At 48.4% G+C, this 14,408-nt stretch overlaps 1 protein-coding gene across 3 annotated transcripts; it reads right to left on the bottom strand.

The window, feature by feature from the left end:
- Positions 1-5,310: 5,310 nt before the first annotated feature.
- On the bottom strand, positions 5,311-14,318 carry LOC120868072 (CCHC-type zinc finger nucleic acid binding protein). 3 transcript variants are annotated; one of them, XM_040246661.1, is made up of 4 exons: positions 7,355-14,318; positions 7,164-7,256; positions 6,856-7,054; positions 5,311-6,305 (listed from the first exon to the last, which is right to left on the bottom strand). In XM_040246661.1, exons 1-4 carry the CDS (start codon positions 7,476-7,478, stop codon positions 6,188-6,190), a joined length of 534 nt encoding a protein of 177 aa, XP_040102595.1. In that variant the 5' UTR covers positions 7,479-14,318; the 3' UTR covers positions 5,311-6,187. The 3 variants fall into 3 exon arrangements, with proteins under 3 accessions (XP_040102595.1, XP_040102597.1, XP_040102596.1); XM_040246663.1 differs by having other exon boundaries at positions 7,164-7,226; XM_040246662.1 differs by having other exon boundaries at positions 7,376-14,318.
- Positions 14,319-14,408: the final 90 nt, after the last annotated feature.

Genomic DNA, 14,408 nt, shown 5'->3' with positions numbered 1-14,408 from the left:
GTGAGCTTTAGGGGGCTCTCTGCCAGGCTGATGGCCACTTTCAACCATCTCAGCAGAAGCCAGGAATACAGATGGGTTATCCAGGAGAGATGTACAGAGAAACCTCTTGTCAGATGGAGTGAATTCCGATGACACACGCAGGAGACCCCCAAAGTTAAACATTTCACACCAGCAGAACCACTGCCAGCTTGGATGGCAAGGGACAGGGTACAAAAGAGGGCTGTTAACCCCCGAAAATTCTAGGGGCAGGAAACAGGTTGATCCAAGTGTGCAGCCGTGAACAGGTGCTGCCGTCCATGGAGAGGAACCGATGGTTCCTGGGGAGGCAGCTCAAGCCCAGAGGATGTGCTCAGGCCCTAACACCGCTTGCCCTGCTGGATTCTGTAACTGGTTGAAACCAGTGAGGCCTTTTCCTTCCAGTCTTCTGTCCTGAAGGGCAGCGTCCTGTGTCTTTTTACTGGGGCCCTATGCCTCCCACTCATCTTGGGGAGCAAGTCACAAAGCTACTGGTAGGAGTGATGCCCCAGGCTGATTCATACCCAGATCTCACCCATACCTGATTTAGGACAGAGACGGGCCTCTGTAGCCAACCAAACTTAGAGCAGACTTTTAACTCTGATGGGATGACGCCTTTGGTCATGTTAGGATGAGATGGTGACAAGGTCCATCCGAGGCAGAAGCATACCCTCCCCTCCATGTACTGTCCTGGTCCAAGCCCAAGACCGGAAGTTAATACCGACCCTTGTAATCTGAATGGATCTCGGAGCACTGTGTTCTTAGTGGGGAGTAAAGGCATCACAGTAGGAGACTAAAATGACACAGCTCTCCTGAGAGAGGATTGCATCTCAGGCAGTCGTAGGTTTTAATCAACTTTGGGCTTCTTTGTCCCAACCTAGAGGTAACTAGCAGAGTACACCAGAAACTCCCATGTTCACGAGGGGATGCTATTCTGTTGGGTCTAATAGAATTAACACCCAAGGAGAGAGTAAAAATGAGTTATGGTAGAATCCTTGGGAAGGGGTATGATTGGAGCATCCCAAAATTTTAAGAAAATTTCAGTTACTAATAAGACTTTAATCCATTATACTTGTAGTGTTTCTGCTTCAAATTTCTAAAGCGAAATTGCATTTATAATCAAGGTTTAGGATGGGAACTTATTTTGAATCAAGGTCTCAATGCCCAAGAAAAGCTGATTTTCAAAATGAGCTCAGGGTTAGACAAGAACACATTAAATGAAGTGTGAAGCAGTGGGCAGCGCCCCTTAGTGGGGCAGAGCTGGGCCGCTGCTGACCCCAGAGGGGCAGGGCCCATCAGTTTCCTGCAGCACCACCTCCTCCATCTGCCAGTTGACCAGCTCCACCCACACGACCCGCTGCCCCCCAGGAGTCTGCAGTTAGTGGCCAGACACTTGAGCACTTTGATAACTGGCTCACCCCGGCCCACTTCAGGGTTGCCAGACATTGAGAGGTGTTCCTCTCAGCAGCATGAAGGGTGGTGGCACTGCAGGAAGTCTGAAAACAAACACGAGGTACCACTGACTATTCCACCCGTCACCAACGATGCGTCTCGTCGCCCAATCACGATCACAGTGATTCTGCAGGACAGCTTTTCTTCACTTTACAGAGGAGCTCAGGGCGACTGGCTGAGCTTCAAGTACGAGCCAACAACTGACCCTGAGCAGAGATTTCAGTGTGGTCTGCTGCCTACGTGCTGCCACACAGCTTCAAACACAAGCAAGGCTCTGCTGCTAAAACCAGCAGAGTTTTTGGAGATCTGGGTACAGAGGTACTAAGACAGCCCTGGGGGGAGGTGAGAACTGACTTAGCCAGGTGTTAGAAGTCACACACGCAACTCTCTGATCTCTGCCGTATCTGTCCAGGTTCCTGTTGCCAAGTATTTCACCCAGAATATTAGCGAATAAGCAAAAGGCCTCAGCCTGGACAAGTCCCTTCATCTGCATTTAAAGAGACCACATCATTTGCACAGTTTCACTTACCCAAACTGGGAGGCGCTAAAAGGCAGGCGCATCCCGGGCTTCCCTGGTGGCTCAGCTGTGGAGTCCACCTCCCAATCAAGTTCGAGTCCTGATCTGGGAAGATCCCTCACGCCTCGGAGCAACTAAGCCTGTGTGCCCCAACTACTGAGCCTGTGCGCCAGAGCCCGGGAGCCAAAGCTACTGAAGCTCACGCCCCCTAGAGCCGGTGCTTCCGAACAAGCCCCTGCAATGAGCAGCCCACAGCCCACAGCCATGGAGTAGGCCTCCGCTTCACACAAGCAGAGAAGGCCCACGCAGCAACGAAGGCCCAGCACAGCACCCCCGAAAAGAAATGCCCATCCCTGTAATACATCAGCTGGAAATCTTCTCTAGACCTCCACACTCATCTGGCTCTAATCAATCCTTGGTTGGAAGGCTCCCGAAAGCTCCAGTGATCAAACAAGGCTGCCTCAAACATAGGAGTGCTGAAAAATCCGGGCCTCATGCACACACCCCTGTGGCCTGACCAGGAAGTATAGACGTAGTTCCCATCTCCCAAACTGTGAGAGTGCTCTCTGGTGCCTCAGATGGTAAAGAATCTGCTTGCAATGCAGGAGACCTGGGTTCATCTTGCTCCAGCAACTGTCGTGACAGGGCACAAGAGGGCAAGCAGACTGCAGCTGCGAAGCTGCTGACGGTGGAGGGCTCAGGTGGAGAGCAGCGCAGGGCGCTCTGCTCATGCAAGAAGCCGACCTCGGTGAACTGCAGAAGGCCTGCCATGACATCGTTGGAGTTACTACCTCTTTGCCCAACAGCTGTCACGCAGCAGTGTTCTCCGGTGGAGACCCGAGTGGTCAGGCTCCAGGCCAGGGTTCGTGGTTCATACCGCAAAGTACCTTCCATGGAAAACGCGGCAGTGAACACAAAAGCACCCCGACCGGCTGAAGGGCGTGCGCTTCGCTCACCGCAGCTGGCTCGGTCACCTCAGGCCCGCCTAGGAAGGTATGTTTCCACAAGCACAAGAGCAGAAACCCAAGTGTGAAAACACGAAGTCTGTGAGGTTGAAGACACCACTGACCCTCATTGCCATCACATACAGCCTGCTTGGGAGACAGAACTGACACCTCAGCTTGCTACCAAAACCTTTACCGAGATCACGAGCAGACAAGTTCATTGCCAAGGTTAGTAGCGGAGGCGGAAATGAACAGATGGGAAGCTGTTACGTTCAATGTAATTTCTTTCAATTCTAAGGCAAGTAACAAGGATAATTAAATGTACATGAACCTTTGTAATTCAGAGCACAAGCTCTGGACTGAGTTGTTCTCAGATTATAACCACACCACTGGAGCCATGACCTTGTCTCCTTATCCCAGGAGTCACCCAGCATCTTACAAAATACCGCTCAGTACCTACCCTGAGAAAGTCATGCCCAATGCTAGCCTCTTTAATTCTAACAGAGATGTTCTTTAACACCTACTCTATTAAACTTTCGTTAGAAATGTTTTAAACGGTTGCAGCAGTTACATGAGTCCAATAAATAATGTGCTCAAAATCTTTTGGACAACTAGAATTTCTACCAGGTTTTAAAAATGATAGACAAGGACTGTCATGACCGGTACTAATACATAATTAAGGGAAACAGATCCCCAAACAGGGAACAGAGAACAGGTGGTACGAGTATATGCTGCTGACTTCTGACAGCCCCGAATCCAAGATTTTGCCTCTGACACTTAAGAGTAGACAACAATGTCTCATCAGAAGCCAGATACCTCACCTACTGACCGTGGAACGGCCTTAAAGTCAAGGACAGCCTGTTCCACGAATAATTTAACATATAAAATAACTCAAACACAACAGCTACCAACATCCCAGACAAAATCCTTCAAGGCACTGTTTTCCCTACAATTGCAACAGAAATCTTGACGATTTCTATCTAAAAAAATCAACTCTTCCTAAGTGGATGATACTCATTATTTACCAGAATCCTCAAAACCCTCAAGGGCACTGTCTCACTTAGCACAACTTGCTTTTGCTGAACCAGAACCAGGGAGCGACCTCCTAATTTCTCCCAACTGTACACAAAGAACAGGAAATGCTAAAATCATCAGGTGAATGAATGACAGATTACTGACTTTTCAAGGGAAACGCTTGTCATTTTAATGCAAGAGGGCAAGTTCTCTATCAGCAGTAGAACTGATGAAATGCAACATCACTGGTACTTGTGCCAGAAAACTAAAATTATCACCATCTCCAACATGCTTAACATCTGAGATACAGCACTTGCTTCAGAAAAACATCAAAGGGACTCCGCTGGCTGCCCCAGGTTAAAGACCAAAGACCGGAAGCTTCCAGGCCGGAGACGCGGGGAAGTCAGATCCCACGGGGTGCAACTCAGCCAAAAAGAAACAATGTAACCCAACCACACAAGCAAAGCAAAACTGAAAGCTTGACACTCTACAGAAATGAACCGGCTCTGGGGCGCACCATCTTGCTGCTCTGGTGAGCACAGCGCTGTGTGAGCCACCGCCACACTGACCGGATGACACATGGTGTGTAGCACATGCAAGGCTAGGAAACCACCCGGCAGGATGAAGGGGCCAACGAGCCACCTTGGGAAGCTCGGGGCAGCAGCCACAGGGAGGGGCAGGGGCGTTCAGCCGCTGTAGGAGAGGAAGGGTACTTGAGGTTCCAGGCAGCTGCACATTCTTCAACTTAAGCTTCTAGGAACTCATCTATAAAGTGAGTTCATTAAACGACTTCTAAGGTGCATGTCAACTCTAGATCACACCCTAGGAGAAAACACAAGGAATCCAACATTTCAGATCCCTGTGAAGTCCAGGAAAACTTGCCATGGTAAGACTATCATGGTGGGACTTCCTGATGGCCCAGCGCTTAAGCCTTCGCCTTTCAGTGCAGGGGGTGCAGGTTCATCCCTGGCCCAGGAGCCAAGATCCCACACACCTCGCAGCCAAAAAAATCATACTAACAAATTCAATGAAGACTTTAAGGAGAGTCCACATTAAAAAAAATAAACTTTAACGAAAGCCATCCATGGTGTTAGAACTGTTCAGAATCAACGTGGAACGAAAGGCCGTCATTATAATGGACGAGAAGACGTAAACTGTCTATGTCCTTGCAGAGCTGACAGAGCGTCTGAGGCCTGTGCTCCCTCTAACAGCTACGTTTCCTCACTGAAGGCCAGACTGCCTTAGCACAAAAAGGAAACTCCCAACGGTCAGCTTCCAGCCCCCCCCCCCGCCCCGCTCCCCTTTAACGCGGCACTGTGCACTACCCACATTAATGAAAAGCTGAAACAAAAAGAACTTCAGCCAAACTCCCCTTCCTCCTCCAGCTTTATTGGATAGTTTAAAATTACATTTCTATTTTCTAGGACTTCAGTTGCTTTTTCCATCTGACTTTTAAAAACTGATTACAGCAAATGAAACACAGTTGTCTAAGTGATATAGTACAAAAATAACATCTTGATTTCTGTGAAAATGCATTTCTCCGCAATTCCTGAATAGCTCCAAATTATGCTAACTCTGAGCATAGATGTTTACTCTGGGTTTTAGATTTAGTCTTTGAAAACGTGTTCTACGCCATTGCCATCACCATCTGTTAACCCAGCATCAACGCTGTGGTGAGGCTGTTCCTGCTCAGGCTTCGATTCCGAGTGTTCTCGCACAGCCACTAACACGCGTGTGTGTCTTTTTATTTTGTTTACTCCCACTCAACTGTATGTTCTTTGTAGGGCCTGATACAGATGTTACTTGATGTTATTTAATAGCTACTGAGGTCAGACAATCCAAGGCAGTCATTATGCTAAAATTAAAGTTATTTATGGAAGCTCACAGACACTTCCAGGATCGGTTTTACCTCCTACATGGGAACATATTCGAGAAACCCAGAACGGGCTTCTGGTCTGACTCAACTCTTCCCATTCATCAATCCCTATTCACCAGTGGCGCGGAAAGGGGGTTCTTTAACAAAGCATTATACATTAACACCTCTACCCAACTAAACATAAACTTTTTTTTTGTAGTTAAATGCAGAAAGTCGATTTTTTTTCCACCCCTTTCCTCCTTTTACACGGCAAGTAAAGCTCACTGGCCTGGGAGTAGCCTCTGTCTGCCAACCTTTGGCCAGTGAAGAGGATTCAGAGAAAATAATACAACCATCAATCAGAAAAGGAGGGGCGACAAAGGAGAGCGATTAAGCTGTGGCCTCGATCGTGCACTCCCGCGCAAGGTGCCCTGACTCGCCACAGCGGTAACAGTTGACTTCACTCGTCTTGCTGCAGTTGATGGCTACGTGACCAGTTTCGCCACACCTAAGAGAGGAAATTAAAACAGCTGTCACAAGAGCGCTCAGAAAAAGTCAGAGTGTACTAAAGGATTAGTTAGTGCAAAACAAAAAGCAATGATGAGTGAAGTACACATTTGTGTTCTTCAGACAGTCAGTCTCATTAACCCCTAAACTAAGACCAAGGAGGAGGAACCCGACGGCTAAGCCTCTCAGCTGAGCGGTCCACAGGGGATCGCCCACCACCACCACCAGACACGGGCCAACACGGTCTGTCTTCACACAAACGAGCCCCTAGGATCCCACAAGCACGCACGGATCAAAGCTTGTCCAAGTGATGCTCTAACATGTACATATACTGTCACGTCACGTTCACAAGCAGAGACTCCCGATTTCACGAGAGAGACCTGTGTATGAATCACACACACAGAACACGCGCTTCGGAGTTTCCTACGACGTCTCTGAAGGTGCCAAACCGTCACCCCTCTCTCTCACGCACCAAACCCCTCGTGTGGTCGGGGCCAGGTCGGGGCCGCGGCGCCCCGGGCCCTCCCAGCGGCGGCCGCCCCGGCGCTCACCTGTAGCACTTGACCTTGGTGCAGTCCTTCTGGATGTGCCCGAACTCGCCGCAGGAGTAGCACTTCTGCTCGTCGGCGTGGGCGCAGTCGCGGGCCAGGTGCCCGGGCTTGCCGCAGTTGTAGCAGCACTGCTCCCGCTCCCGCCTGGGCTCCTTGCAGTCCTTGGCGATGTGGCCGCCTCGGCCACAGTTATAGCAGGCTTCGGTGGCAGGGAAAGGTAGAGCCAGACGGTGGCACCTCACGGGTGCCGCCAGGCTCCGCGCCGCACCCCGGGGGGGGGACCTCCTCCGCACGCTCCCCTCACTTACCATCCTCCTGAAGGTCGCAGTCCTTGGCAAGGTGGCCAGACTCGCCACAGCGGTAGCAGATGTCTGGAAGAGACGAGGAGACAAACTGGAAGCCTGTTTTGGACGGAGACAAAGCGTGCGTGGCCCGTTAGCCGAGTCTTGACGCTCATGAATACGGAAGCACTTCAGAATTTTTTATTCGACAAAAATACCTCTATCCGAGGTAAAACCACCTCTGCCACGGCTTCTCATTCCACGACCGCGGCCTCCACCAGTGGGGCACTCCCGGGCCCAGTGGCCAGACCGTCCGCACTTGAAGCACTCATTGCTGCTCATGGCTGCAGTCAGATCTTCAAAACATTAAAAGCGACAACGTGAAGCCACTCAACACCACTTACAGCTGTTATTCCCCATTTAGTGTATTTCTGGGTAATTATTCTTCAGGAACAAGAGCCAACCAGGACACTGTTTAGAAAAACAATCAGATAACCATATACTTAGGCATCATGATTATGAAATACATCAAAAAAGGAATCAAAAACACTTCGCATAATCGTTACAATTATGCATATGCGTTAACCGGTTACTACGGGGACTTTCAGGGTTAGTGTAAATGAATATCCATCGTTAGCGATAAAACTCGATGGTGGGCAACTGAAAGTCAGATACTGGTTATAAACCTGGAGCAACCCGTGGGTCTGCAGCATCGCTGGAGCGCAGAGGTAAAACCCGCCGTGCACCAGAGCACCCAGCACGGCGCCTAGTAACACTGTAGCCCTGCCTGCCGACTGAGCTCTCGAGGGCAGACGCGCCAGAAGAGGCGCAGCAAGGGCTGGCTGGAGAGGTGCAGTCTTAAAAACAGTAGAAAAGCAACAAAGAGAAACGCCAAAGTAAAGTCCGGGTAGCAATGGGGCCATCTCCCCCTCTCTAGATGCTCCCATTTCCAAATTTTCTTCTGTGATTTTACATCTAAAACAAGGTTACTTGTAATTTCACAGTAGACGCCTTAATTGGGTATTGTTTCAAAATAAAAGCGAAACTAAAGCAAATCCATTTTATACTTCTTACATAACAACCTAAAAATAAGCAGGGGCTATTCCTAGAAAAGAATGGAAAAGAACAGACTGGAATGCTGCAGGACAAACTCCCATTAAACTGGCCTTTAAAAAGCTCGCTGAAAACAATGTGACCTTTACATTTCCACACTTCCCTGTATCTAAACATGTTTTGCCCTTAATTTCAGTGTCAAAGAATGGTGCACAAAGTTTTTTAACTCGATGAAGCGAAACCTAGTGACTAAAATTATGCTCGAGTTTAGTTTCGTAAGTGTCAAATATCCAAAAGAACTCATACCTGCCCCATGCGCCTGAAATCAGAGCTGGGACAAATCTTCAGAGGACACTGCCATCTCGCACACTCGCCCTGCACACTTAACCCCAACAGCGGGGGACAGCGCGCCCGAGCAGGGCGCCCATACCCCACGCTGTCCCAAGGCACGTTTCCACTCAGAAGAAACCAGTCTGTGACGATTAAAAAGGCATTTGGCAAAATTACATCTGCTTTCCTATATGGGTGCTGGCATTTTAAGTCAAGTGGAGGGCTGGTTTCCAGAGAAAACACTCGAGATTAAAAAGTGAACAGCACATTAAAACAATCACAGGAAAAGTGCTTATGGCTCTTGGTCCTCCCCTCAATCCCATTTCCATCGTGCGTCTTCTCTGGTTTACTGAGGACCAATCCGAGTACAGATGGACTGCCCAGGTGGCCCAGTGACAGCAAATCCGCCTGCCAATGCCGGAGATGCAAGAGACACAGGTTCACTTCCCGGGTTGGGAAGATCCCCTGGAGCAGGAAATGGCAACCCGCTCCAGCATTCTTGCCTCAAAGTCCCATGGACAGAGGAGCCTGGTGGGCTACTCTCCACAGGGCCAAAAGCCAGACAGTACTGAGCAGGCACACGAATCCGAGCACTCTAACTCCTGGTCCCAAGGAGTCCTTTCCTTTCACAAGGCAATCCAGGCAAGCGGACAGTCTGCAAGCATTTTATAATTTTTTATTTTAACGAGATATTTATCTTTTAGAAAAATGACAACCCAATATTCAACATGCATTTTCAAAGCTAAAATAAATGGTAGTTTGGGCAATCTCACTTTTACACTGCTGCTTTAAGAAGACCTCTTGCTTACTTCATAATGGTAAAGTATAAGGGAAATACGTTATACTAAATCATCAGATGTTTATCAGTGGAAGAAAATTAACAGGGAACATTTTAGGGTTACTTTCAGCCTACAAATAATAGTTAAAAAAATTTAGCTTCCTACGAAATGATTAGCCCATGTGTGGATTTTTCATGAACTGTTTCTTCCTCTTTGGCCAAGCCAATCTCAGTGAGCTGTTCCACATTTTTCCTGAGAGAGCTCTTAGGTAACTAACAGTAATCCAACTGACTCCTGCTGGTTTAGAGGCGTGCTGCCTATCCTAGGAGACGGGCCGCTGTCCTGGTACTCATCTTACACACGAGCACAGCAAGTTACAAGGTCTTGAGAGAGTCCATGCCATTCCTTAGGAAAACTAGAGGCCGTGAGGGAAGACGGAGCTGCAAACTAATTACGGCTCCATGATGCCCCCTGCTCTCGGCTGGGAGTCTGGCAGCACTGTCTGCCTGCGCCTCTCGCACCTGTCACAGTGTTTTCCAACCTTTAAGGGCCAACTCAAATAAATGCCAGCTCTATAAAAGAACCTGACCACATCACCAGCCTGGAACTCTTTTTCCTACCAAGACTCGGGGCACTTTCCCTGCTCTACCGTTTTGCTTTTTATCATCCTCCTTGAGGGTACAGACCAAGTTATTTACCTTTGAATAATACCCCATACAATCACCCTTTTAGTAGCAGTTATATAACTCAGGATTTTAACTGCTAAGGTTTTTTTTTTGGGGGTGGCGCGGAGGGCCAATAGTCATTTGCTGAATGAAATAAACTTGTGTTTCTTGTGCAGACCCAACCCAATCCAGTAATTACTGACAAAAAAAAAAAACACCTAAATTTTTGCTGCTGCACTATTCATTTAAAAGAATGATGCTGGAACTTCCCTGGTGGTCCAGCAGCTAGGACTCAGCACTTTCACTGCCAGGGCCCAGATTCGGATCCCCAGTTGCCATACGGCCAAATAACAGAGTAACAATGAAGTTTACATCCTCATTAAGGACTGACTGCAATCTAGATTCAGTATGCATTTCAGATTCTCTATTACAATCCCCACATGTAACTGAGAAATTTTCACCCTAGGTCACTAAAAAGTCAGTAGCCAAACCAGGACCTCTGCTTGCCACCCACACTCTTATTACTCCAAGAATTCAATGAGACCCACTAATCTTCTATGGAATGCTGCAAAACACATATATACTAATTTAAAAAGCAAATACTGTATTTTCACTGTCACTTGGCAGTAAGAGAGCATATTTTTCTTCTCGCTGCTAAAAATCACTGCTGCTATCCACCCCTATGTATTCTCACAATGTAAAAAGATTTGGGAACCACAGGGTTAACCACTTAACCGCTTGCTGCGTTACCTCAGGACACCTGACACCCCTCTGTCTTGATCTGTAGCCAGAATTGTTTCCAGGTGCCTTGTGCTTAGCACATGCTCAACTAAACTTCTAAGGGCTGATGATTGCCGCTCACAGTTCCTCTCTCCTTTCCACGCTTCCCCTGCTGAGGTTCAAGTGCAGACAGGCAGAACTCACTCTAAGGAGTTCCCCGGCAGCCTGCTGGTCAGGATTCCGGGCTTTCACTGCCAGGGCCCCGGTTCTTTCTCTGCTCGGGGATTCAGCCCACAAGCCTCGCAACACGGCCAATCTACACAGCAGGCTTAGAGTGGGCCTAACTCCGCTTACACCCCAGTTTCCCGGCCTATAACGCCTCCTTCTTGAGAAGCAAAAGGGTCAATTCCAAATGAGCTCCCATTTCCAACCCCAGGAAGCAGTATGTTTCCCTTCAGCCACAGCGAACTGAATTTTCATGACACAAGTCACACCTAAGATGCGGCAGTGCCCAGGCCACGCCTGGCGCAGTCAAAATGCGACCCGAGAAGGGCCACGTGAGCCGAACTGGGAGGTCCGACTATTCCGATTCTGCACTCATCTAGGCTGTGAGTGCTCAACTCCTGGAACTAGTACCAAAACACTAACAGTTACACAAACTTGTCTTCATTGAGGTAAATTTACCGCATTTTTGATACTCACAACAAAGCCAGTGAACTGCTTTCATTAAACCTTAACCGCACCTGGTCCACACGAACAATGAGTTCCAATGAGGAGGAGCCAGTAACAATCCATAAACACATCTAAAATAAGAGCAGCCAAGGGCGTCAGTGGCTGAGGAGTACGGGTGAGGCCGCTCTCCTCACACGGCCCTGCTTCCTATCTGCCGTCTCCACTCATCGTCCCCAAGCCCAGAGGGGCCCTCTGCCCTCAGAACGCACTCACCCATCATTGCGCTGCACTAAGCCAGTTCCGAGTACCAACGTGGTACCGAGACACTTCAGCTTGAAGTAAAAATAAAATAAAGGAAGCAAGTGATATTGTGGGCTACCTGCACTCTGCCCAGAAGGACCAGGACAGAGAACAATACCGGGAGCGGCTCTGGCTTCTTCTCCTGCGCTTCCTGCGTGCTCGGTTCCTTACACCCACCTCTGCGTATCTGGAAAGGTTTCAGTTAGCAGCCAAATACCTACTACAGTTAAGGATTAACATACATATTATCTATAATCCCTGCAACTTTGCAAGTTACTTATGTGTCCTTGTTCCCATTTCACTGATAAGGAAACTGAGGATCTGAGACCAAGTAACTTACCCAAGGCCACACAACTAGAAAGTTCAAGTCAGGATTTCAACTGTGAGCTTCAAGTCCTCTGCAGAGGTTTTTGTTAGGATTAAATGATAAGGTTCATGAAAATGCTATCAGAAAAGTATACCAAATTGGGTAAGTCAAAATAAAATAGAACTGATGTTTTTAAAAACCCATGCCAGTGAAAGAACTTAAAGTCATCTTAGTGGCAAAGACTGGCAACCTGACCTCTCTAGTTAACACCCTCATCTGTAATTAACAGGCCCCGCCAAGGGAACACCATATTGCATTTCCAGTCCTCTTTAATAGAGCCCCCCCTCCAATGTGAATGCTGGTGGCTACAACCTTTACTGACTTAGCCCAGCATCTTTCTAACATGAAAACGCTGTGCACTTTGCTGGACTCTCTCAAGACCAGGCCCTGATGCAGCAGCCCTGACAGGCCAGCTCAGGAGTTCCCGTGAACCTGCCAGGACAGAAAGGGCGCTCGCCACAGAGCAGGCCAGGAGGCCGGGGCACCAGGCGTTTGCTCTCCACTTACTGTCAGAAGGCTAGGAAAAGGAAAGAAGCCAACAACTTTTTAGAAAAGAAACTCTCACTCCTGCAGCCGCTGGAGGAGGGAAGCAGTCTCTCTCATGGTCAAGCATTTAGACAAGAGAACAATCCCCTCAAGCAGTTAAAACTGTGGTTCTCTTGTCTTTAAGCTTTCCGTGTAGATGCCACATACTTTTAAGATTTCAAGAAAAGTAAAAAGAATCCTCATTTATAGTGCCGTAAAAAAGATATTCTGCCTATTCCAGATGTTCAAATGTAAGTGTAATAAATGCCCCTTAAACTGCACATTCAAAAGACCTAGCTTGTTGTCACCAGGAAAAGGACTGTGGACCTTTGGTAGCTAAGAAAACCTAACCCAAGTTCTCTGTGACATATGAGATAACTATATAAATATATACCTTGTTTTTTTTTTCACTGTTGCCAAGAGTTACAACTTGGAAAAAACTAAGTTCTTTATTCAGCCCTTGGGAATATAATAAATTATCCCTTTTATATTTCAGTACATAGAGCTCCTCCTAAACAAGAATCAGGCTCAACAAACTAAAACAGCATCAAACTATGAACGTGGCACTTCGTAGGTATTTGATTAAGCCATGACCACAGTAATTTTTAAGTATTTGAAAGTAACTGCGTTGCAGAGAAAGAAAAAGTCTTAGAGGTAGGAACAACCTCTTATTCATCTCTTTAAGACCCTTAAAACCTTACATTCAACTAATAGGGGTTGAGCAAAAGAATAAAAAGTTGTTAATTTAAATTAAGGTTAATTCACTGAGGTAGAAATTAACTAGTTATGTTTCTCCCCAAAAGTGACTAAAACAAGAAAAAGGGGGGGAAAATCTTTTCTTAAAAACTTGTCTTTTGGGGGTACAAGATAAGGACGAAAATCAATCCTTCTAAAAAGAAAAAAGGTGGGGGGAAGGCACGCTAATCCAGATTCTTGGCTTATTTACCTAATACTTTTCGTGGGTCCTTCTCAACAATGCCTGAAACATACTATCTGAAGTCACAGACGAAAACCAAGCAATGTTTTCTTTTCCTAGGACCCCCCAGGACCAGATGCAGTTACTTCCTCTGGAAGTGTCCTGTGGCTGAGGCCATGTGGTTAACATGTGGCAGTAAGCACAAGCCTTATCCATAATAAAATCAACACCCGAACCCAAATGTGGGCCATTATGCCTTTACTAAAATAGGTTTTCACGTTTGGAAAAACCAAACGGAGGTTGGTTAGCTCATCTTCTCGCCTGGTTTTTAAACTGCATTCATCTACGCGGGAGATGATGCGAAGGTTCCTGCTGCTGCCATGATTCTGGAAGTTTGGCCGATTCATGTGTTTTGCCGATAACGGGGTTTTTTCTAGAGGCCTCTCGAACTTAAAAGTCGTGCTGATTCAAGGAAAACGAGCCTTATCTGCCCTTTCCCGAAGTGCAACCTAAGACCAGTAACTTAGCACGTCCATAACGATAAAAATCCAAGAATCCTGAAGCTGCCGTGGAGCACCGAGACCGAGTCCCGAAGCCGCACGGGCTTTCCGGCGGGGTGTCCCCCGCCCTGAGCGGACAGCTTCTCCGAGGCCCCTCCTGGGCCCGAAGAGCCCTTTGGCACGTGGCCCGCCAGGCCCGGGCCCGGGCCCCCGCCGCCCCGCGCCCTCCCCACACGGCCCCCTCCCCGCACCTTCCCGCCAAGCCACCCCCGCCCCGCGGCCCGGAGCCCCCTCCTCAGTCCCAAGGACGCGCGGCGTCGTACGCCGCCGGGCTGCGGCCCGGGCGCGGCCGGGCCCCGGAGGCCCCAGCGAGGCGGCCCCGTGTCCCGGGCGGCGGGCAGAGCGCGGGGGCACCCGGCCGTGGGGCGCAGGCCGGGCCCAGGCG

This window comes from Oryx dammah, unplaced genomic scaffold (assembly GCF_014754425.2).
Source record: "Oryx dammah isolate SB20612 unplaced genomic scaffold, SCBI_Odam_1.1 HiC_scaffold_9, whole genome shotgun sequence".
NCBI lineage: Eukaryota > Metazoa > Chordata > Mammalia > Artiodactyla > Bovidae > Oryx > Oryx dammah.
Note: the sequence above shows the minus strand (reverse complement) of the source record. Positions and strands in the feature narration are given on the sequence as shown.

What these genes read in the sequence shown, in the direction of transcription:
- LOC120868072 (XM_040246661.1), bottom strand. Translation starts at nt 7,478, where the DNA reads ATGAGCAGCAATGAGTGCTTCAAGTGCGGACGGTCTGGCCACTGGGCC. An exon ending in TGGTTTTACCTCGGATAGAG is followed by an intron (nt 7,257 to 7,354) that starts GTATTTTTGTCG and finishes CGTCCAAAACAG; the next exon opens with GCTTCCAGTTTGTCTCCTCG. An exon ending in CTGCGACCTTCAGGAGGATG is followed by an intron (nt 7,055 to 7,163) that starts GTAAGTGAGGGG and finishes CTGCCACCGAAG; the next exon opens with CCTGCTATAACTGTGGCCGA.